The following is a 22,560-nucleotide window of genomic DNA, read 5'->3' as shown; positions in this document are numbered from 1 at the left end:
GAGCAAAAAATGTGCATTCGTGATTTTGCAGGAACAAGTTGGTCACAACACATGCAATGCATTTGAAATAGTTTTATTAACTATTTTTCAGGTCTTACAAAAATATGACAAAATAAATTAAAAGAAATAAATAATCCCATTTCCCAGTATTTCTCTTTAAAAGATCTTTTTTTTTCCTTTTTCTTTTTTTTTTGTACAGTGGTACATTGGAAGAGCATATGATGTTCAGTAAGTGAGGCTTCCATGGAGATGTCTTATCCTAAACTCAGAGGTTAGAGTCAGGTTTTAATGTAGCTGTGGTGAGAATCTCACCTGTTCAAATCCACTCTTAAAATCCAGAGGAAAACAGTACCTCTACTGAATTCAGTCCTTCCTGACTGGTCTCACATTAGACTGATGGTGCTTGTAAAGTCTAGATAAGCCCAAATCCTCAAAAGAACCGCTGTTGGTTTGAGAGTGAATTACAGACAGCTGATGAGTCTCAGCTGTCTGAGCTGCTGTCCTCATGCGAGGGACGTCTGTGCTTGGCCCGAGAAAACTGTGATGGTGCTGTCTCTGGCATGGGGTGCGTCTTGATGAAGCTTTCAGTGATACCAAAAACCGTTGCTCGTTTAAAGACCTCCATATTAACCACGTGCAGAATTTGTTGCTGCTGCCAAAGAGTGCAACAATGAAAGAAGTGATGAGTCGGTTAATGCTATGATTTCTATTATATGAAGTAGTACTGTAAGTTTTCCCTGAATAAGGAGGAACTATATATATGGAGGCATGACCTAAACTCCACTGTGTGTATTAGCAAATGCCCTTCTGACTTTAGTCACCTCAGCTTTGAAAGTGGTTCCTCATTTTCTACACAAACTGCCACAGACTTTCAAATGATGGTGTATGGACTCTATTGCATCATGGTTTCACTCGTCCCTGAACTCCAAATGCTGCAAGAATAAAGGTTTTGATGAGACTATGCTCAGCTACGCTTGCCTTCCTGATCTCTATCATGTGGCCCTTTAAACAATAACCAGCCTGTGAGACTAATACGTATATACAATGTCTCTCAACCGCGCACTTATCACTTCACATTTATAATGAACAATGACTTCCAAATGTAAAAAAAGAACACACTGCAGATTGGCAATAAAATGATAATGTGAGCACACAAATTTCTGCCCTATTTCCTTATTGCATTTCACGTCAATAAGATCTTTTTGTCTGTCTGTGGAAGTACATTTTTGTATTCTCTTTCGGCATGTGACTGGAAGGTGACCTACACTTCATTGTCAAGTTGTTACAGACAAATGAAAGCAGCCACAAAATATATAAACTGTCTGTCTGAAGCTCAATGCCCTCATCAACCCTACGGTGGACAGACTCTGTAAACACAAAGCAGTCGATGGATGAGATTATTGTTATTATTTTAATTTGGAGTCAGGGGGAATCCCTCACTGTGAAAATGAGACAGAAGGGAGCTGAGAGAGTGTAGGGACACGAAGGAAGGACGCATGAAGTCTGGCTGGGGACAGGGTGGGTGCTGTGGGTCGGCACTTAGTCTAGACTCACAGTATTACATGTAAGCCTCCAACAACTCAGTATTATTGCCAAAATCCTTGCCAGAGGGGGTGGTGTGGAAATGCATAGTTAATGTTTCTGTCTCTCAACCTCCAGTGTGATTGCCTCTGAAACTTTTCTCACTGTGTGCCTGTGTATCTGTCACCATAACACATTTTCCTCTCACAGTGCTCTTAAACTGCAGCCTGACACTCTAACCCGCTGCCCTTGCTGTACGCTCATGACCAGGCATTGATGTTAGGGGTAAAGAGTCCATGGTGAATCAGAACAAGCGGTTCAACAACATATTTTGCTACGCAAATGAACTCTGGCACCACCTTCTGGAGACCTCACAGATATGAAATACCATTTAATGGTAGATGATGGGCTTTTTTACTCAACTAACACAACGTATGCCATAAACAGTGTTGATGTAAATGATTACCAGAACATACAAACATCTTGGGTTAACAGTATAATCCGAAAAATACCGCTTTGGTTAAAAAAAGGAAATTTCCATCATCAGCACTGAAATAAAGCAATGCAGCAAATGGTGCGTATAAAAAGATGTATGGAACTCGACAACGAGTGTAAATAAAAATGGGAACATTTAGGAAATCCCATAGTTGCTGAGAGCAGGGGCAGGTGGGTAGATAGCACGTGCTGTGTGAAAGGAGGAAATCTAAACAATCCAGCTTTTGCATAATGTTATGAGGCAGGCTGGTGTCGGTCCTCTCTCCTGCAGAGGGAGAGACGCTTCTATGCAGGGCGTAGGGGTTTAGTGCAAATGTTACTTCTTTAACTCGACGCTCGGTTGCCAAGTCTGGTTAGAGTGTGTGGAATGGAGCACCATCTGTGTTTACAGGGTGCTCTACGGGCTTGGATGGAGAACAGCACGCAACAGGCTTCCATGCTCCACTTTCTCAAAATCACCTTCACTTACTTCTGCTGATTGAAATTTTTTTTGCTTTTTCTTGTTATTCTCTTGCACTTGCTCTCTTGGGAAAAGTTTTGGTATGTGACAGCTCGACTTACTAAAACCTTTACTTTTGAACAAATCCGCTTCTGTCACAGGATGGGAAGAAGTGCACAAGCTCAGATATCACCTCTGCTTTGAAAATAAAGCTGGTGATACATCAGGGGTATTCATTAAGGGAGGGATACGTGTGATGTTTGGGAAGAGTAATTAAAACACTGATCAATATTGCTTCCATTTTCCACTTCAATATAAAGATGAAGGGCCCAAGAATTCCTCACAGTTAAAAATGAGACAATATCTAATGATCACTTGTGTTGTGATAGCTAAAAACACTCTCAGTAGTTATTTGATGTACAATCTGTGATCCTTTCATACCACTGTATACGTTTTTTAATCTTTTCCCTCCACAATAGGCTGTTATGTCCTAGTGGGACACCAGCACGATGCTTACAATTTATGACTAGAAGAAATCAAGAAACACAGCTCTCTGCTTTAAAGGCTTAAAAATATTAGAAACGCAGCTCATGCATTTCTTTATGTATTGCAGACAAGGAAGGATTTATATGTTTGTGTGTGCAAGGGAGTGTGTGTGTGTGTGTGTGTGTTTTTATTCGTCATGACAGGAGGGCTTACGTCTTTCTTATAAAGCCTGTTTTTTGTCTCTCAGCAAAAAAGCAAACCAAAAGTCATCTCTCCTCAGTTTCATCTTTTCCTGTCTCTGCTTCAAGTACCTCTACGCATAGCCTGTGACAACACAGACGGTAGGTCAGGCCTGTCCTCACAGTAAACACACCACTTCATCAGCTGAGATGTAACCAAGTTTCTTCTCTATGGAGCTACTAGACTTTAGAGCCAGCCGGGTCCAAGTCCGTTGAATGTCCGTTCTCTGACCCTTCCCCTCCAGGCGAGGGGATCTCGTCTGGAACGCCATTCAAGTCAGACCTGGACGCTTGTCTTTCTGACTGCGATGATGACCCTTCCGCGGATCTGGGCACCGCGGCCCCGTTCACACACGTCCCCCCCTCGGATTTCCCAAAGTTAAACAGTTTCCCAGGGTTGAAGGCTTTGCTGGGTGACTGAGAACGCTCCTGAGAGCTGCTACCTGATGATGAAGATGATGATGCTGCCGCTGTGACATTTGTGGCCGTGGTGGCAGCTGCAGAAGCCGCAGCACCTTCCTTCTTGTTCTCAGGTGACTTGAGGAATTTGAAGCTCAGGAACCCGGGCAGCTTTGGCTCACTTCCAGTGGGTGATTGAGGGGAGCGGGCACCACCCGAAGAGAACTTGCTCTGCAGCGGGATGATCTGTTTCAGCTTCATCACGTTATTGTTGGCCAACAGAGAGCTGGGCCTCTTGGGCTTGTCCGACCCGCTGCCCCCTCCGCCTCCACCCCCGGGGCGCGATTTGCCGCTGTGACTTTTGTCGTGATGGTGATCCCCGGAGGAGTCGCCCTTGCTGTCGTCCCGCTCCCTCTCCCTGCGGGCCATATGCTCCGCCTGCCTCTGTCGCTCCTCCTCCTCCCTCTTCCTCCTCTGCAGCTGCTGGTAATGCTGCTGTGCCTGCCGCTCATGCTTCTGCACAGGAAGGCAAACAGTCCCACAATTTATTTACTGGAATCAGCACTAACCCAGCAAACCATTTCAATACTGCAGTGCTACCCATCGCTGCTAAGAGTCCTGCATTAGTACTGCAGGGACCACCACAGCCTCTTCTCTTTGCTATGTTCTACAAATTGTGTTTCTCAAAAGCATCATTGCTTAAACATCGCCAAAGGTTTAAAACAAGCACATTATCTCCAAAAAGAAAGCTGCTGTGCTGCAGTACAGCGTGCTTGCAGCAGAGTTTGGCTCCTCTAATGGCTAGTGCTATGGATTTTTATTAAATTACAGAACTCTGCACATTATGAGTCTTTTGAGGGCTTGTTCAAACTGCTCAAATAATTTTTGACCATGAACTTTATCCAACTCTTGCAACTTTGCCACAATAAATAAAATGTTCTTGTTGTGATGGTGCCTCATCGCTTACCTTAAAGGCCTCCCTGCGCTGATAATCCAGTTTAGCCATCTCCTCTCGGACCCACGTAGGAATGTCAGGGATGGCCACGTGGATGACGTACTTCAGGAGGATGGCAAAGTGCTGCAGACAGACAAGAAATAAATGAAAGTGCAATTCAACTCAGATGTAGGGCACAATGCTTCGGAGTACTCTTTAAGGGTATGTTAGTTCAACTAATTCTTGCACAACATCATTTGGGCCGTGAAATTCGGCTCCTGATAGGCCTGACTTCTTTATCAGGCCAAGACAGAGCTGCAGGCTGTTTACCTTTTTCCAAATATAGGCAGGCACAGAGTGCAGAGCTAAGCATCTAAATATGTTCCAAGTAAGAGGAGAAGCGTGAAGAGAGCTTCAATTCATCTGGTCATGCTTTTCATAAAGATTGGCTCGTTGGAAACCCAGGAAGCTCAGTCTGAACAGCATTTATGATGTGCTGCTGTCAGTCACTAGTGTGGAATAAGAGATAGTTGTTGCGAGACGCCTCTTAGTTCGAGACATGTGTACATAATTATAGAATTTCCCAAACACCACATACACATTTAAACTATTTATTTTACATCTCTAAGTATCAGAGAGGACTTTGTGACATGTTTCTGTGGAAGGTAAACATCTGTCACGTTTGATGAAATGACATATTCCGCCATACAACCCTCCAAAGTCTCTGCAGGTAGACGCATACACACAGTCGTGAATGTGTTTGCAGCCTAAATACCTGGCACACTTTCTGATTACGTTTTGTTGTGCTGGGTCGCAAAATGCTGCTGTCCTGAGAAAAGTTTGAGAAAGCACTGCTCTAAGCACTTCAGACAAACTAGCAGGATCGTGCTGTGGTACCTCGAGGATGACGATGGAGATGATGGCCATCTCAGGGCTGAGCCACGGGAAGAGACGCTGCAGCTGACCGCACTGACCAATCAGGTAACAATTCACTATGATGGCAATCAGGCCCATGGCCTCCATCGCAGTCTGTGAAGGAGAAAAAAATTGACTTTGCTGCTTCTTAACACTGATGCTGGGACTTTGTGCTACGCTGAGTCATTTTAGTTCAGCTCAGTTCAGTTCTGTTCACTTATTCCAGCTGATTATTGGTAATTGATCAATCTAATATAATTGCTAGACAGGTAAATTTTCCATGACCGACAACTGTGTATTTCTGACCTGCCACTGGCCGATGCTCTCCACTCTGATTCCAAAGGGCCTCTGCAGACCGGTGCAGAGCTTAAAGGCATCACTGCGGATCTCAATGATGTTGTTGATGAGAGCGCACATTGCAGCCAGAGGAAAGGCTGAGGAGAAGAGCACCACGTAGCCAAACTGGACAAACATCTCTTGGTAATCCTGGAAGGTGTCCTGAAAGGGACCAAAGGACCATTAAGCCACAGCGCTACTGAGTAAGTGCAGTCTGAATGCTACTATTTGGCGACTAGAAGGCAAGACGCAATTTCTGTACACCAAATGATGTTGTTCACTTTGTTTAGCTGTCATATCATCATGCATGACCTTTCACAACCCTCTGTTATTCACATCACACTCAGGACACTTCACTGTCATGTAACTGAGAGGGGTGTCTGTTGGATTCATGTTGCAGTGCTTCACGAGTGACGGCCACATGTTGTTTCCCTAATATTATACAACATTGTTCGATTATTTTCTATCTAAATGAAAGTAAACCATGGCAGATTCTACGGAGGAAATCTTCACATTTTAGGTTCTCAGTTTCATGGAAATCCTTACAGAGAAATGTGTCACTGGGTGTCACGCTCATGTTTTCACATATTATGATGAGTGGTAATGATAAAATTCTGCTCATCGTAGGGATTCAGGAAACGAGAATTCCACCAACAACTACATCAATGCAAGGAGCATGAGTCACCCACAGCTTTCTAAGAACTTATTTTTTAACAGAAAATACCTCAAACACACATTTGAAACTGACATTAATTAAACACACAGTCACCAGGAAATTACTGTTGCCATGAGTGCCACAGAAAAAGCTTATTTACTTCCTGGTCACCTTGTTAGCTGACTTATGTTCCATATTCATATATTCATGCACACACACACACAGCAGTGCAAGGTTGTGGTTTGCTTTCATTTTAGCTTGTGTGCATGCCACAGCGGTCGTAGCCAATGATGATAGTTTGCAAGTTTTTGAATTACAAAAATAAAAAGGCACGACACATTTCCTTCCCTGTCACTACACAGTAAAGGGAGGCGCCAGGTGGATGGTAATGGCTGTGTTTTTTGATAAGCTGTAGGAGCCTCTTTCCCCTAGTCAATGTAATTCTTTCCTGAGTTTGTATTTCCCAAATCTCTACAGCAGAGGTGATGAGTAAACTGTTGATAATTAGTCATAATGTGAGAATAACACCCGGATTGACAAATTCTGGAAATTACTTTTGTTTCAAAGGAAGCAAATCACCATCTTTAAAAAGCCTGTGCAGAGGAAGAATAGGTTTAGTATGCAGTTCTTCTTACAGAATAAGTCTGCATGCAGCTCTCCATCTCAGCCTGAGTGAGCGTGTTGCTGTCTCTCTCTTCGGGGGGGTCCATCCAGGATTCCTTTTTCGTCTTGGGCTCGGGTCTCTCTACGCTCCTGCCCCTTCTTCTGTGCCGCAGCGACATGTTGCTCTCGGACCCAGAGGGCAGCGAGGCAGCGCTGGCAGCAGCTGCAGCAGCACCAGCAGCAGAACTACTTCCCTCAGCCACACCAGTCCCTCCCCCACCTGACTCCTTCACATCATGGATGCCATTATCGTCATCGTCATCACACATTTCAAATACAGAGGCAGGGTCCATTCCCTTCTCCACCATAGTGGGGCTCCCCTCCTCCAGGAAACTGTTGTCCATGGGGGGTCCACTGCAGGCTGGCCTTCTGTCCACCTTAACAACAACAGCCATGCAGATTACTACTATTACTACTGATAAAAACTGTTGTTACTATAGTTGCATTCACCCTTCTTAATGTACGATCAAAGCGCTACAGTATAAGCATATCAACACCCCATTAATTTTTCTTATCACACAGCTGATACCTTCTCTATGAAGCTGACTTTCCTCAGCTTCAAACCGCAGTCGATCACACTCTCCTCCTCCGTCTCTCCTTCACTGAACCTCCCGCTGTCAGCCTCGTCCTTCTCACCTGCCTCTTCCTCGTCAGGCACCCCGCATCCTCCGTTCAAACACTTCTTTTCCCTGATAGAGGTTGAACAGACGGGGAGACGTCAGGCAAAATGTGTGGCGTTCACCGCTCACAGTGGTGTTCTGTCTATTTCCTCAGTGTCCGACTGGCATGAATCATAACTGCATGCAGAGCACAGACAGTGGCAAGTGCAGAGAAAGTGGTTTTTAATTTGAACCCAAGTGTGTCTGTTTGTAGTGACTAATACTTTGAGCGTTGGTGTGAATGACAACTGTCAAAGCATACATGTCGTTGTTCATCACAGTGATCTGATGGGAAAGTGTCAGTTTCTCTTATTATGTGTATCATATTGCACTGGTGATGGATTAATTTCCACTCTTTTTGACATCCCTTGTTAACACTTGCAAAGCAAAATGTACATTTTACTGAAATGCATGTTTACAGCATTTTCTAAACCGAATGAGAGTTTAATGACGAGTTTAACCTTCTGTCTGACGGCCCCAACCCTGGCCTGGTGCCCCTCAGTCCAGGTCCTGTCATGGCATGCTCAGTGGGAGAGGCCTGGGCTTTTCCAGCTGCCAGCCGAGCATATTTCAGCAGCACTGAGAGCAGCAGGTCCCACACAGCTCGCACTGTGAGCTCACCCAGCTTGTGGCGTTCATACAGGTAAGGCTGCAGCACCTCCTTCACATTTTGAAGGAACTGGCGTATGATGAGCAGAGTGGCCAGCATCTGACCAGGACAGAGACAAAGAGTCATAAATCATTAGCTGCCACACTGAGCGAATATACTGTCCAACTACTCAGAGCATTTAAAAGACATGCAAACAGCTTAGGATTCATGAGGTTAGAAACAGGAGGATGGACCAATACAAGACCAGCAGGACAGAAGAGAGGATATAATTGGCTGAGAAAGCAGTAGGATACACCGTCATGGAGCAAATGCAACCAATCAATCAAAGCACAATTATGTATGCAGACTTTATCCACAACCAAGTCACATAAATCTTCTGAACGGTTCCCCATACATTAAACATTTCATCTGTCACTGACTGGAGTGTGTCAAGAGGTGCAACAAAAGGGGGCAGTGCAGCCACAGCTGTCTGAGCAATATGATTCACCGTGGATGTGCCCTTTAAGACAACAAGGAGGCCAGTGGCAGATGAACACGGACACTCAAGGCCTTTCAGTAATACTCACACCTTGCTGAACAAATGCAAATCACACACACAGGTACAAATATGCTGAAAGGGTAAGTTTGGATCCGAACTAACGCGTTAAAACACCAAAGTCACACAGTAATGCTAACAAAATAACGTAAAGCAGGCAGAATTACTGATTTTGTCAAAGGAGTCTGGTGGCTTTGAATAAAACGAACCCTTTAACTCAGAGGATAATTCAGGTTTGATTCCATAGCTATGGCTGCTAGGTGCAGCACAGAATGCAAAGAGAAAACCACAGTAAAGTGCTGACAAAGACACGTTATTTTCAGTCAGTGATGGGAAACCTCGGAAATGGAGAAAAGAAAATACTGTTTGCTGTACTGCTGCTACCTACAGGAACGGTCAGCACAGATACGTCAGAGTCAGATACTGGCAGAATCAGACTGACAACACCAGATGGTTTTCACTTCAGACACTGAAAGGACGACGCCAGAGTTTTTGAGTGTTTTAGCCAGGTTTTTCTTACCTTTGGAACAGCTATTGGTTTCTATTCATTTCACTGCAGTATGAAAATTAACTGAGAAGAACCACGTCCGCCTATAGTTTTCAGCGTTATTGTACTCTTGCGTTGTAATGCAGTTGTAAGTGGAATGACTGTGTTAGCAAAAAATTAAATATACTGTGACAAATATTTCTACAAGCTGGGCTGTTCTGGTTTATAATCAGACATGGGAAAACTATGAAGTCAGGTGATGTTAACAGACTGTGACAAGCCCAGTGAGGTGGCACTCTGGCTGAGAGTGTAACAGAAACTGACAGACAGAGTGAGAAATTGAGGTATGAGTGGTGAGAGTCGTATCGGGAAAACAATTCACACAAACTGCAAGGAAGGAAAAGGCCAATAAAAAAAAAAAAAAAAAATCCACATTGACTCCACATCCCCCATGAGGAAAAATGGCAAAACCACTCAACTACTGTTACTAAAATGATGCTCATACTGTATGCAAGTGAGGTGGCACAGTGGAAGCAAGACAGAGGTTTTGATCAGCCAGAAATAAAAGCACCAATCATTTAAACAGTCAGACATTATCTTTTGACAACGCTCTACGGCATTAAACCGCCCATCACTCATTTTGTCTGGTGAATGCCACATGTCTCCAAAATCAGGAGTTTTTAAAAAGCAAGAAAAATAGGATTACATTAGAAATGATGCCATTTTTAAATCATACACAGGGATGTTTGAATCTGGAGGTTATAATGACCAAATTTGAAGTTTCATGGTTTTCACCAAACAGATGCCAAGAAAACTACATTATTTTATACAAAACAGGTTGGTAGTTCAAGTTCATGTCGTGATCGGCACAGAGCATGCGAGGCCAACATGGACCTTTGACCTCTCGCCCAGACGGCGGATTCACAGGGATCATACTTTGGACTTGAGTAAAGCCCTGAAGAACCAGGGAACAGAGACCACAAGCATCTGGATCTTGAAGTAGAGGAAAGGCAGCAGATTAACCCGGACCTGCCGCGTCAGACTCCTTAACAGAGACAACACCAGCAGCATCTTCCACGGACGGACAAATGGATGGATGAGGGGATGGATGGTTATGGAAATCAATGCATGTAAGCAGAGAGAGCAAAGTATTTAAGGATGGGAGTTCGCAACAACGACAGATGTTGGAGGACAACTGAATTACTGGAGCTAGCATGTGACAGAGAAGCATCAAAGCTGGCACTGAGACGTTTCTCACCTCTTTCAGCCGCTCCATGTCTTTGAGGTAGAATCCAATGTAAAAAAGGCTGAGATAAGAATTTACAAACTGAAACTGCCAAGACAAAGACAAAGAGGTGTCAGTCAAGTTTTTAAAAATAAACTTCTCCATCACATGGGTGGTTTAAATACTCTGGAAGAAAAAGCCACTCACAAGAACCATTTTGATGATGAGATTTTTCTCATAGGCACTCTGGAGTCTATAGTTTTCTGTGGAAAAACAGTATAAATCATCTCTCATAGTACCCACTGAAACACTAATAAACAATGTCATTTAGTGTAAAATTAAAGCTAAATCCTAATTAGACTTCACAACAGATTACTAAAGTTCCATGAAGAGCACTTTTATTCAGATTATCCTCTATAAGAGATCGAAGCTTGACTCTCACCCATGTCATTGAGCCAGCAGGCAATTTTCCTGTACACCTCGTCACATGCAGTCACAGTGATAGCTAGCATGATTTTGGGGATGAAGCGAGCTAGCCGAGGCATTTCCTTGATCCCCATCACAAACTCCTGCAGAGACACAATCAAGAAAACATCATCACGGCAGTGCAAGCAGCTGTGTTCGCTCTTGGACCAACATTTTGAAGCAGAACGTTCTTCCTCATGTTCTGCCCATAGCCTGTAATGGTTTCAAACTCATTTGATCAAACTAAATACGGACAGATGTAGCATAAGTGTGTGTGTCTGTGTGTGTGCAGCATGTGCAGCATAAGTGTGTGTGTCTGTGTATGACAGGATACATAAAACTCAGGTACTGACAACTGACTGACCTGCAGCTCAAAGCAGATGAGCATGACCAGGAAGACAAAGCAGAGACAGAGGATACAGATGGGCAGGCTGACCAACCACCTGAATACACGTCTCCGCCACGGAGGATAGTAGAACTCCTCACATCCTGTTATGGGACTGCAGCGCTTGACTCCCTGCCAAGAGAGAGCGAGTATGAAAGGGCCAGAAAGAGAAGAGAGGAGGACAGAAAGATGGAGTCGGGGTTTTAGTGCCTCTCACCCGGAACTGAGGCCGTGGTTCCTCCAGGGATTCAGCAGGCGTGTCCAGTGTTCCCCACTTGTACGCCAGCTCAGCCCCCCTCCTCTTCCACCGCTCCAGAAACAGAGTGGCCCACACCACGTTGAACAGTGCAAACACCACGCAGCAGATGTCACGGCTCGTCTGAAACAGCCCAAGCACAAACAGGAAGGTGCTCTTAGACTCCGACAGGGCGATCGTCATTTTTCACTCGGTGATTTAAGTTACGATAGCTTCTCTTCTCACCTGATCTGACTCAGTGAGCATCCACAGCACAAAGCCAATCACAGCAGGATACAACATCGACGTGGTGTAAAATCCCAGCCATGCAAAATACATGGCAATCTTCACCCCAAAGTAGTCACAGATGTCATCTGTAAAGAGAAAAAAATCACAAATTAGAAGGATAATAGAGTCTTATGTATGATTAATGTGAATCTGTGCATGAGTATCTTGTTCTTCTGACCTAAGGGCTGTTTCTCGCACACAGCCTGGACCCATGACTTCATCAGCTGACTGAGGATCCTCTGCTCATGGAGAGGAAAAACCTGCTGGATCACACCTCGCGCACTCAGCTCCGGGACTGCAGAGAAAGCAAGTTGACATTACTGCACAGTGAATTTGTTAGCAAAAGAAACACGGATCGAAGAGTCAATACTGTTAATGAAGATAAAACTAAAACCACCAACATCAGTCAACCATCAACTCCATCTCAACTGGCTTCTTATGATTTTAAACCCAAACCAACTGAGGGCTTATTTCCAAAGCCTGCCCATGAGCTGCCTTCTGTTTAATGAAGACAAATATCACAGTGTCTCACAACGCTGTGCTGAAAGGATGCGACTTACTGATTGGCTGGCCCTCCAGGAAGTTGATATTATGAAGCACCTCCCCATGTTTGGCACGTAGATTGTCCATCCAGTATTTAATGATGCTCTGCCTCTCCTGCAGCGAACAAGGAGGAGGAGGAGGAGGGGAGGTCAATTCAGGTAATGCCTTGACAGCATATTTACTGGTGTGTGTGTGTGTGTGTGTGTGTGTGTGTGTGTGTTTGCGCTGACACTGACCTGTGAAGTAAAGAAGCACAGCTCACTCTCGATGTTCTCGTAGATGTAGTCCTCCTCGCAGGAGAAGCTTCGTGTTCCTCCGCCAAACTCGGGCTTCACAGCTTTCCTCAGTCCCATCTCCTCAGCACCTCGCAACAAACTGCAGGACAACAAAGAGAGACCTTCAAGTAGACATCCACCCACTGGCAGTGCTACACAGCTTCATAGACGCCGGTATCTCTTTAATGACTGGTTTTTCTCAGTACAACTGTTGAATATTGGTGCAAAACGGTCATTTTTTGATAACCTTTTACACTGATGGTACCTAAAACCTGAAATTTCCTGTTTAATGTTGATATTAATCAACAGCAATTTTGATAATCCATTACTTTTTTAAGTAATTTATTAAGTGACAATGCACAACAGACTCCTTAAATGTGAGGATTTGCTGCTTTTCTCTGTTTTATAAGATTACAAATTGAATCAGAGAGACACTGGGGGATCAAGCGGGTATGGGTGGTAGGCTTATTTTAGACTTGTAGCTACTCAAAATAAAGGTGTCCTGGCATCCATAAGGGCTGCTTTATTACAAACAAGTCCACAGAATTCCACTTCCCAAAGAATGTGACACTCAGCCGGCTGTGGACAACAAACAAAACAACAGCACTGATGTTTCTGTGAAATCCAGGATACATTCAGCTTGTTCACATTATTGTGAGATTGAGACATTAATCTAACACGTTTCAGACCTGCCTGCATCACATTAATGGCTGGACGGACATTTCACTAGATTATGTTATACATGCAATACTATGGAAAAGTAAAAGAAGCTAAATACATGAATGCTGATGTTGTGATGGAGCAGTGTGTCCCTCTGCTGACTAAAGCCCCACAAACTCAAGCTTTTGTGCTCTCTGCAGTTTTTATTGTGGACCAATCTCTGTGCTGGAAGGTGGAGAAAAGCACTGGAGACAACTCCACTCACTGTAAAAATAACTTAACTGATCTTATAATAGCTACATCCACGGCCTGTACTATGCGTCTTGTTATGTGCAGCACTATATTCTCCCCCTTCCTCTGACGCTCCATGTTAGGTTCCGCTCTGTGAATGATACACACGTTTTGAGGGAACCTGATGTTGTTTCTATTACAAATACTGATGGGGACAAATTTCTGTGTTTCAAACCCCCATCCACCATGATTGGTTGTACAATACAAGCAATTTGAAGAAGTCACTTTGTTCTCATTTTTTTGAAGAAACGATAAAGGAATTAGTCAAAAAATGAAAACATGAGAACAATTCTTAGTTGTTGTCCTGTTGTGGATAGCTGCACAAATTTCGCCAAGACTCAATTCCAGCTGCGTAGAAACATTTCACCGTAAATTATCACAGTGTGCTTGACCAGTTTTTCATGAGATTAACCAAACAAACAAACTAAATGACCAGAGATGGATTGTCCTTCGTAGAGCTAAAGTCATCTGAACTCTCCTCTAATGCCTTGACCTCATCACTCTCTCTCATCTTCTCATTTCCCATCAGCCTCTCCTCTCAATCTCCGCCTTTCTCCAGCCACTCTGTCCTCTCCCCTCCTCTCCTTTCTCTCTTGTCTCTTCTTCCTCCTCCTCTTCATCCTTTTATCGGCCAGAGTCCTCTCTTTTGCCCCCCCCCATCCCATCAGCCCTTTCTCCTCTCCTTCTGCCCTTCCCAGTGGCTTTGTGCTAAAACCACAGTAATAATGCAGCACCACACCCTCTGTTACCTCCAGGCTGACAGCTCACCTCGCTCTCTCTCAAATGTACATATATATATATATATACACACACACACACACACACACACACACACACACACACACACACACACACACACACACACAGGAGCGCAGCCTAGGTGCGCCTGTAACATCCATCCATCATGCGGCTGCAGGCACTTGGAGGAGCAGCACAGGGAAGTACATCCAGCACCAAGATGGATTACAGCAGAAATGTGAGTTGTAAGCTTCTGTATCACGGCTGAATACTGCTTAGTGTGCAGCACCGTCACAAAAAAGGTCCTTGCCTGAGAAAAGAAAAGCTGTATCTGTTTAAACCAACTGTTTAGTAATCTAAGCCAATAACTGCAAGGCCTTTCAGAGGTGTGCGGCTCCTGCTGCTGCCAGGAATCTTAATGAGATCCCCCCTTTCTTATTTAATCAAAAACTTTATTGCCTTTTACACTCTCCATCCCCAAATACAAGGAGTCTTAATTTGGAGACACACTCCATGGGAATGTGTGGACAAAGCTAACCTTGTAAAAGAGCAGAATACTGCTGAGGGAGAGCAGTGCACGTCAGGTTTATGCTAATGTAGCAAATATCCATCAGACGTAATGTAGAAACTCAGCAGAACAGGACGGCATACTGTAAACTGCCCAGTCAGAGCTGAGGACTGAGCAATGGATGCCACAGTGCGCCAGCTACCGCGAGAGGAGCAGTTTCCTGTATGTCACACTGAGCAGGTTAATTGCTAAAATTGGACTTTTCTATGGTTATTGTCAAGGAAATACAGGGAGCCTTCCTGAAAACAGGCTGTGAATCCCAGCTGTTTTGATGCTGATCTCATATTCGCTTTCAAAACAAACACGCAGGAGAAAGAGCAATGTCATTTCGGTTGACTGGCTAATATGAAACACGCCTATATATGTTAGCAAACACACCTGGAGCCTTCAGCTGGTATTGTCACATCGCCAAATCTCACCGGTTTAGCGTGCAAAGGGAATGGCTATTCAAGGTGAGCTCTTTCTGGGTTATCTTTTCTATCACGTGGAATGTAGGTCAACCTATGGAGCAGGTGTAGGGGTGTGTGTGTGTGTGTGTGTGTGTGTGTGGGTGTGTGTGTAGACAGAGACAAGAGCGTGCTTCATGTCACACGGCAATCATTTTCCTCGAGCGTTTCATCTAAAACCCACTAGCACCCTTTCAGAAAGCACTCTCTCAATCCTCCGACCACACCACCCCCCCTCAGTCTTTTCTCTCCCTGCCTCCTTCTCTCCTGGTCTCTCTTTGCCTCTATCGGTCTCTCTTTCTTCGTTCCCTCCGGCCATCTGTCTATTCCTATTACATTTGTGGGTAAAAGGTTTGGTTAAGACTCTCTTTTTTTTTTTTTTTTTTTTTCGGGAGGCCCGCTGCTCAGCGCACAGTCAGCAGAGAGAGCTCGACGTTTTGTGAAGAGGTGAAATGCAGTATGGAACAGCGAGTGCCATCCTCGTCCCTTGGATTGTATTTCTCAGTATTTATACGCCAAAGTCAATGCTGAGATTAAAATGACCCCGGGCTCATCCTCAGTTCCCCTGGGGACTTCTTCCAAAACAGAAGACTGTGTCTGGGCTGCGTAATCAGAGCAAATACAATCCATACGGTTTAGCCTGACTCTAACCTTCTGCAGCACTTTAAATAACCTGCAGCAGAGCGGTGGGGCAGACACACCAGGCCTCACGGCTGCTGTGCGTAAACTAAACTGTGGTGCCTACTATCGCTGCAGTTAAATATATCATAATAAACAAAGGCACAATTTTCACCGGCACAAAATAGCAGGGACATTTTTGTCTTTAACATCCCAGCTCCAGTCGCAGCACCTAAAAATAACTAAACCTCAAACTACTAGAAGAAGCAGTGATACATCCTGTATTATTCATTTGGAAATTTGCTCATTTTCATGTTACTGCTGTAGCTTCTTGCCTGTATTCTGTCCAGGGTGATTACCTCACACAGCTACACCTATAACAGCAGCGACAGCAGCACTGTACCTGTAACAGGTCATGACAGCAAAGCAGAAATCACACAGTGGGTTGTTTTCAGGTGGGCTAAAGCTGAAAAAATTGTGGTATCAAAAGAAAGTATTTTGATAAAGCTGGAAATGAAAATTTGAAAGGATAGTTGGACATTTTGTGAAATACCCTGAATTTCTTGCGAGTTAGATGAGAGGACAGATATAGCACTCTCATTTCTGCACACTGAATATGAAGGTACAGCCAGGAGGGGGTTGTGTTAGCTTAGCATAAACTGGAATTTTCTGGATTGATTAAACAAATGAGATAGAGCATGTTAACTAGTAGGCAGAGCCAGGCTAGCTGTTTCCCTCTGTTTCCAGGCTTTATGGGAAGCCAAGCTAACCGTCTACTGACTGTAGCTTCATATTTACCATACAGACATGACAGGTATTGATTTACTCCGTGTCTGTTCCTCAAGTTATTTCCCTTGTATCTCCTATGTTTACCTCTCCCTCTGTATCTCTCCTTTCCCTCTCTGTACATGGTGTGGGCATGGCTTCCATTCCTCTCCCTCCTGAGTGCAGCTCATTCACTATCCAGCCTGCACATCTGCCTTCCATCAACAGTGTATCTTCTGCGGCTCTCCATCCACTCATCGCCGGATCATTGTTTCAGCCCCTGCAGGATCACTCATCTGCCTGCTCGCCAGTGTACTACCAACCTGCTACCTTCACGCAATGCTCCTCCATTCATCCACCCTGCCCAGCCAGTCCCGCCATACCTCATCACCCTCATGCCCTCTGCCTCACTCAGTTATATCCCCTTTCATTCCACCTCCACTTCCCTAACATAACAGAGGAATAACAGATTAATCAATAATGAAAATAAAAGCTGGTTGCTGCCATAAGAGCACATAAGAAATGAATGACTAAATACACTAAACGTGTTGCTAACAATGGAGAACATACACAGAGTCCTTACTTTTCATATGTAGCGGTGACGAAGAATGCGTACACTCGTGTGTGCTTATGATGTCGGATTTGGATGATGAGCTCTGGGATTCCCAGCCGGATGTGGTTCAGTAGCCATAGCAACGTGTGGTCATCTGTAGTGTCTGTGGAAGGAAATGAAAAATGAAAATACATTTTCAACCGTACCCACGCATCACTGTACACAAGAGCGGCCGAGTCGTGTACTATTTATTACCGAGCAGCAGCTGGAGGTTAAATGTCGTACTTACAAACACGAGAGAGTGACTCATGACTCCTTCTCTGCTTTCTTAGGTTCAGGCTATGACTACTGAAGTTAAGTGAGGCCGTATCACCAACATAACAGTCACGGTCCTCATCGTTATTGTCAGCTGTATATAACTGTAGACATTTCTGCTGTTGCAGGTAATCACCGTTCTCTGCTGCTCAGTGGTTAGCTAAGGATCTTTAAGTTCTGTAAGATAAATATAATAATATAAAATGCACGGAAATGAGAAAACTGAAAGACATATAAGAGTATTACTTTCTTCCTTGCCCAGGCATGGGAAGATAAATTTGCAGCCTTCTTATAACAGAAATTCGGAATGAAATTATAGAGTAAGAGCACATTTTGAATTTTGTGGGGCTGCAGCATTAAAATGAAAGGCTGTTTCACACTGGAACGTTTGTGTCGACTCGCATAATGCAAATGTATCTGCATGTGTGTGCTCTTCTACCTCTATATTTGTACAGACCAATATTTACACCTTAAGAGTGGAGAAACTGGAAAGTTAGAAGTTGAAGTGATTAACAGATTAGACAGAACACTATCTGGCAACTATTTGTTGTTGTAAAGTCACTTTTCAAGACATGTGCTGTTTTTTTTTAAACAACTGACAGATTAACAGATCACCAAAATAACTATTAACTACACCTAGGTGAGGGTAAGGGTTGACCTGAGGCATGTTGTTGTGATGTTAGGTTTAGGGGTGAATTATGTCAATGGAGGTCCTTACAAGCATAGAAACAAAAACATGGGGATGTGTGTGTGAGTGCCTGACCTGCAAATGTCATGAGGACATCACAGTTCTCTGTGGGCACCGTTTTCATCCAAGACTTATGAGACATGATGTGTCTCCCAGCCTGCAGCAGCCGCTTTCCAAACAACTTATCTGAGAGGGAGGGAGACAGACAGACAGACAGAGGGGAGGACAGACAGACATGCAGAGAGAAAGAGACCAAGAGTCACCTTTTCAAAGTGAAACAGTGTAAGGAGCAATGACATTTCAAACATTTTTGGCAAACCCACCCTCCAAAAGTCTTACCCCTGCTGTCCCATCACACTCAGACAGACACACACACAATCATCTTTCTCGACGGGACAGATTTAAATGTCACGCCGCTTTGCCGCACAACACGAGATTGACAGAACTAATCCTGCCCTGCCAAGACCAGAGGCCACACATTGTCCACACTCTCTGTACTGACACATACTCACACAGACACTCGGCTCAATCATCTCAACACATGTAAGTGCAGCTGTTTCTCTGTGTTTTGATGTGTGCCAAGTCTCAGGAAGACCTACAAAAAAGCCTTGAATAATGAAAGAAGACTCCTCAAGGTCCATGGCATGAAAGATTTCAACTATTCTCAATGTACAGCCAGTACAGTGAATTCAGCTCCTGTGTAGAATTACCTTGTCTCCATTCCAGAAGTCAACAGCGCACCAAAAATAGCTCCACTGTGGCCACACAGTAATGTCACATTATAACACGGTCGGCTTTACTGCAGCAGTCTGAAGGAAGATAATGCACAGCACATATTTCTTCTCGGGTGAATACTGCTACATCATGGAAATATTTGCATTTTTAAAACAACTGCAGTCTTTGCATCCAGGATCAAATGAACTTCTCTTCGCTGTAGCACCTCATTCATCTGTCACTGATCCTCTGGAGTCTCACATTCCCACCCATATGTACAGGGACAAGCAGCCGTGCCAATAGTTTAAACAGGACTAAGTGATCCTGTAACCAGTGTAACCTCAGACCCTGCTCAGCTGTCAGAGGACAGTTTGTGAAAACCATTTCCCGGGTCATGAATAATAATGACAGCAGCCTGGAGAGAATGCCCGTCCCACAACAGCCTTGTGACCACTGAAGCATGGAGCGTCTGAGGAGGCGCAAAGTGGGGCACTTTCCAGAGATCATGCACAGGCATGTTTAGTGTCACAATGAAAAGAGTAGAAAATATTGAGCAAACAAGCCGAAGACCAAACTATGAAAGCTACAGATCATCTTACTGGTTTATGTATTGCCTCCATGGTAACAAAGGTCAAGGTGAACGCAGGCTGTAAATTTAACCATGATATCACCTCTACTAGCTTGACACTGTAAATCACACAGTATCTCTGTGTTCTGTGGATCCAATAAACACCTGTCACATAAAAGCATCATCCTGCTGCTGCCCACTGTGGCCCCCTCCTTCCTGGACCAGAGTGGCGACAGAGAGGGACACACAGTGGGGCTTCCCAGGAACCAGCCTGACGGTCTTTTCCAAAGAATATTGTTTCACTTCCATGTTTACAGTCCTGCATACACATAAGCAATGCACCCACACGCAACACAAAGCTAAACTATGTCACTATGCTATTTTCAACACCTGCAAGTAAATCGCTTGCTGGCTTATTTTCAGAAAAATTCGGTCTGTTGGCAGAGCCACTAATCAATATTTTTACTGAACCAATGGAGGAAATTACTGAGTGTGACTGAAAGGGGTCACAAGTAGTGAAGAGCCAACATACAATTATCAGCCTCCTGCAGTACACTTCAGCCATGCTGAACTTTTTCATCTTTTTGGATCAATGTTTTGGTTTTCTGGCCTGTAATCTCCACTCTCAGCCTCACTTCCAGCCACAGCAGGCAGCTGTTTTCAGCTAATAAACTCTCTGTACGCTACCTGTCCAGCAGCAAACTGCAGACAGACAAAGCAAACGGCTAACACGTGAACACATGCACTTAGCAACTGTCAATCATTTTATAGATCTGCTAAATAGTTTGTTTTTGATCAGAATGACTACATTCAAGCATTGTGAAAATATTGCACTACTACTTCTGTCTCTTAATATTCTCTTTTATAATCACATTAATATTGCAGTTTTGATCTCCTCTTTGTTCCCTAACTCATTTCTTGGTTCTCTCGATGGCAACAAAACAAAAGTTTTGCCCAGTAAATCTATGAATCCGTCTACCTTTTCTTAAAGTTCATCCAAGTGTATTTTGCTGGAGATGACATCTTATGACAGATGAATCAAAACACGCTGGAGTTTCAAACTTGTACCTGCAAACAGAACTTTGAGGTAGCGTTACTATGTGAAGGATCCATCTTCAGTACTTACAAAGAGGTTCCGACAACTTGATCTGGTTCCACACCGCTCTTCCCCTCTGAAGAACATTTTCAAACATCGCAACAGGCCGAACAGAAAACAGAGCGATGTATTTTGACTTTTTAATCTTGAGAGGTACTCCTAGATACTGAAGTCTGACTGGCTGCTCCACTGTGCTTCAGACGAAATGCTGCAGGCAGAGCTGCGACATGTCAGCAATTCTAATGAGTCCTGTATTCATCACTGAAGGCAACACACAGAGCATGCACACACACACACACACACACACACACACACACACACACACACACACACACACACACTCCTGGAACAGCCAGCAGATTGGCTACCACAATGCATCAATTTATGAACCCCAATACTGAGCATGTGTTCAGACGGCTTGCATGCATTTACGTGTTTGTTACTTGGTTGAACATGAACAGTGATTCATACATCGCCCATCAAAGCATCACTGCACGGACTAGGGCCGTCTGACGGGTTTGTGTCTGCATGTGTGTGTGTGGAATGGTGTGTTTTGTACTGCACAAACAAACCACCTCTCAGCCTTCAGGGGAAACAAGCACATCTTCCACCACGGCCAGCTGAGCGGAGTAAACGGCTGCTTAGCTGCAGGATCATCAGCTCTTTTCAGCGTCACTATTAACTAAACATCAATAGCATGATCAGATTTTAGAAGTGGAATGAGGGATAGTTTAATAACCTCCTTATTACTACTTATTGATAGTAAGAAAGTAAATTGTGTCATGTGAATTACTATCTTAATAACCCCCAACCCTAACCTTTAGTAACCCTAACCCCCAGAATAAGGCACTACTAAGTGCTTAACAATGACTAATAAAGGTTGAATGTGCTACTAATATGCAGTAAGCAACTAATTAATGATGAATATGTGTACCTCAATTTACAGTGTCACCAAAGTTTCCCCAGTTTTCTGAATACTTTAATGACAGCCCAGTTGGGTAATCTCTGTTTTTAATATTGTCATAATTACATAGAATGGTGATCCCTATTGTTGTTCATGTTGGCACAATGAGTGAATTTCTGAGTTTGAAAGCCCTTTTTGGCCCTGTAACAGAAAGCAGGTCGTCACTGAGCAGGTTGGCCCAGGACTAGCAGTGATACAGATGAAGCCTGTATTACTCATGGCCTTCACAGTGAGACAATTGTTCCAGGGCTAACGCTTATCAGACAGCAGCCAGGCAGGCCTAACAAGCAGGGTGTCTCTCTGTGATCTGAGTTGCTCTCTGAAGCATTTCTGTGGGATGTTAATGTGCGTGTGTGTGAGTGTGTGTATGTCCACACAGGTATTTGTTTATGTGGCTGATTAATGGGGTGTAAATCAGTTATGACTCAGGCACAGCACTAAAATGAAGGTCACAGGCACTTGAGGAAAGACTTGATGATGCATTCGCTGTCTTTTCTGGCTCTCTGGTCTTCATGTGTGGCTGGTGACGCTTTGGGTCAACTTGGAAGATTTTACTTGGTCGAGCAGGGGTTATTTAGAGTTTTGGGCTCCATCTTTAAACACATCGAGGTACAGTTTGGATTACCTTGAAATAATATGTAAACTGTGTATTTCCAGTTGAAGAAAGTTGATAGTCTGACTTGATGTGACTCAAAGCACACCAAGAGCCACAGACTGACAAAAATGGTTTATACATGGTTTAAAACATTTTCAGTTCATAAGTTGACATTGTGATTAGCAGTAATCG

At 44.0% G+C, this 22,560-nt stretch overlaps 1 protein-coding gene across 2 annotated transcripts in view; it reads right to left on the bottom strand.

The window, feature by feature from the left end:
* Window positions 1–57: 57 nt before the first annotated feature.
* The window catches only part of ano8b (anoctamin 8b), a 36,911-nt gene continuing 14,408 nt past the window's right edge, over window positions 58–22,560 (bottom strand). The window contains exons 1-19 of one of the 2 annotated variants that reach the window (XM_076726078.1): window positions 20,840–20,952; window positions 18,507–18,617; window positions 17,459–17,591; window positions 12,751–12,889; window positions 12,532–12,628; window positions 12,150–12,266; window positions 11,930–12,057; window positions 11,666–11,827; window positions 11,428–11,580; window positions 11,041–11,167; window positions 10,806–10,861; window positions 10,632–10,706; window positions 8,203–8,450; window positions 7,612–7,771; window positions 7,055–7,459; window positions 5,735–5,926; window positions 5,411–5,542; window positions 4,547–4,657; window positions 58–4,095 (exon numbers count right to left, since the gene is read on the bottom strand). In XM_076726078.1, coding sequence (XP_076582193.1) covers window positions 3,361–4,095; window positions 4,547–4,657; window positions 5,411–5,542; window positions 5,735–5,926; window positions 7,055–7,459; window positions 7,612–7,771; window positions 8,203–8,450; window positions 10,632–10,706; window positions 10,806–10,861; window positions 11,041–11,167; window positions 11,428–11,580; window positions 11,666–11,827; window positions 11,930–12,057; window positions 12,150–12,266; window positions 12,532–12,628; window positions 12,751–12,889; window positions 17,459–17,591; window positions 18,507–18,617; window positions 20,840–20,906 — 3,348 coding nt within the window. In that variant the 5' untranslated portion in view covers window positions 20,907–20,952 and the 3' untranslated portion in view covers window positions 58–3,360. Of the gene's footprint in view, window positions 4,096–4,546; window positions 4,658–5,410; window positions 5,543–5,734; window positions 5,927–7,054; window positions 7,460–7,611; window positions 7,772–8,202; window positions 8,451–10,631; window positions 10,707–10,805; window positions 10,862–11,040; window positions 11,168–11,427; window positions 11,581–11,665; window positions 11,828–11,929; window positions 12,058–12,149; window positions 12,267–12,531; window positions 12,629–12,750; window positions 12,890–17,458; window positions 17,592–18,506; window positions 18,618–20,839; window positions 20,953–22,560 lie in introns of those variants that run through there. The other variant, XM_076726077.1, reaches the window with a different exon arrangement.

The sequence above is a fragment of the Chaetodon auriga genome, chromosome 3 (assembly GCF_051107435.1).
Source record: "Chaetodon auriga isolate fChaAug3 chromosome 3, fChaAug3.hap1, whole genome shotgun sequence".
Classification (NCBI taxonomy): domain Eukaryota; kingdom Metazoa; phylum Chordata; class Actinopteri; order Chaetodontiformes; family Chaetodontidae; genus Chaetodon; species Chaetodon auriga.
The sequence above is the reverse complement of the archived record's forward strand: the minus strand, read 5'-3'. Positions and strand labels throughout refer to the sequence as shown.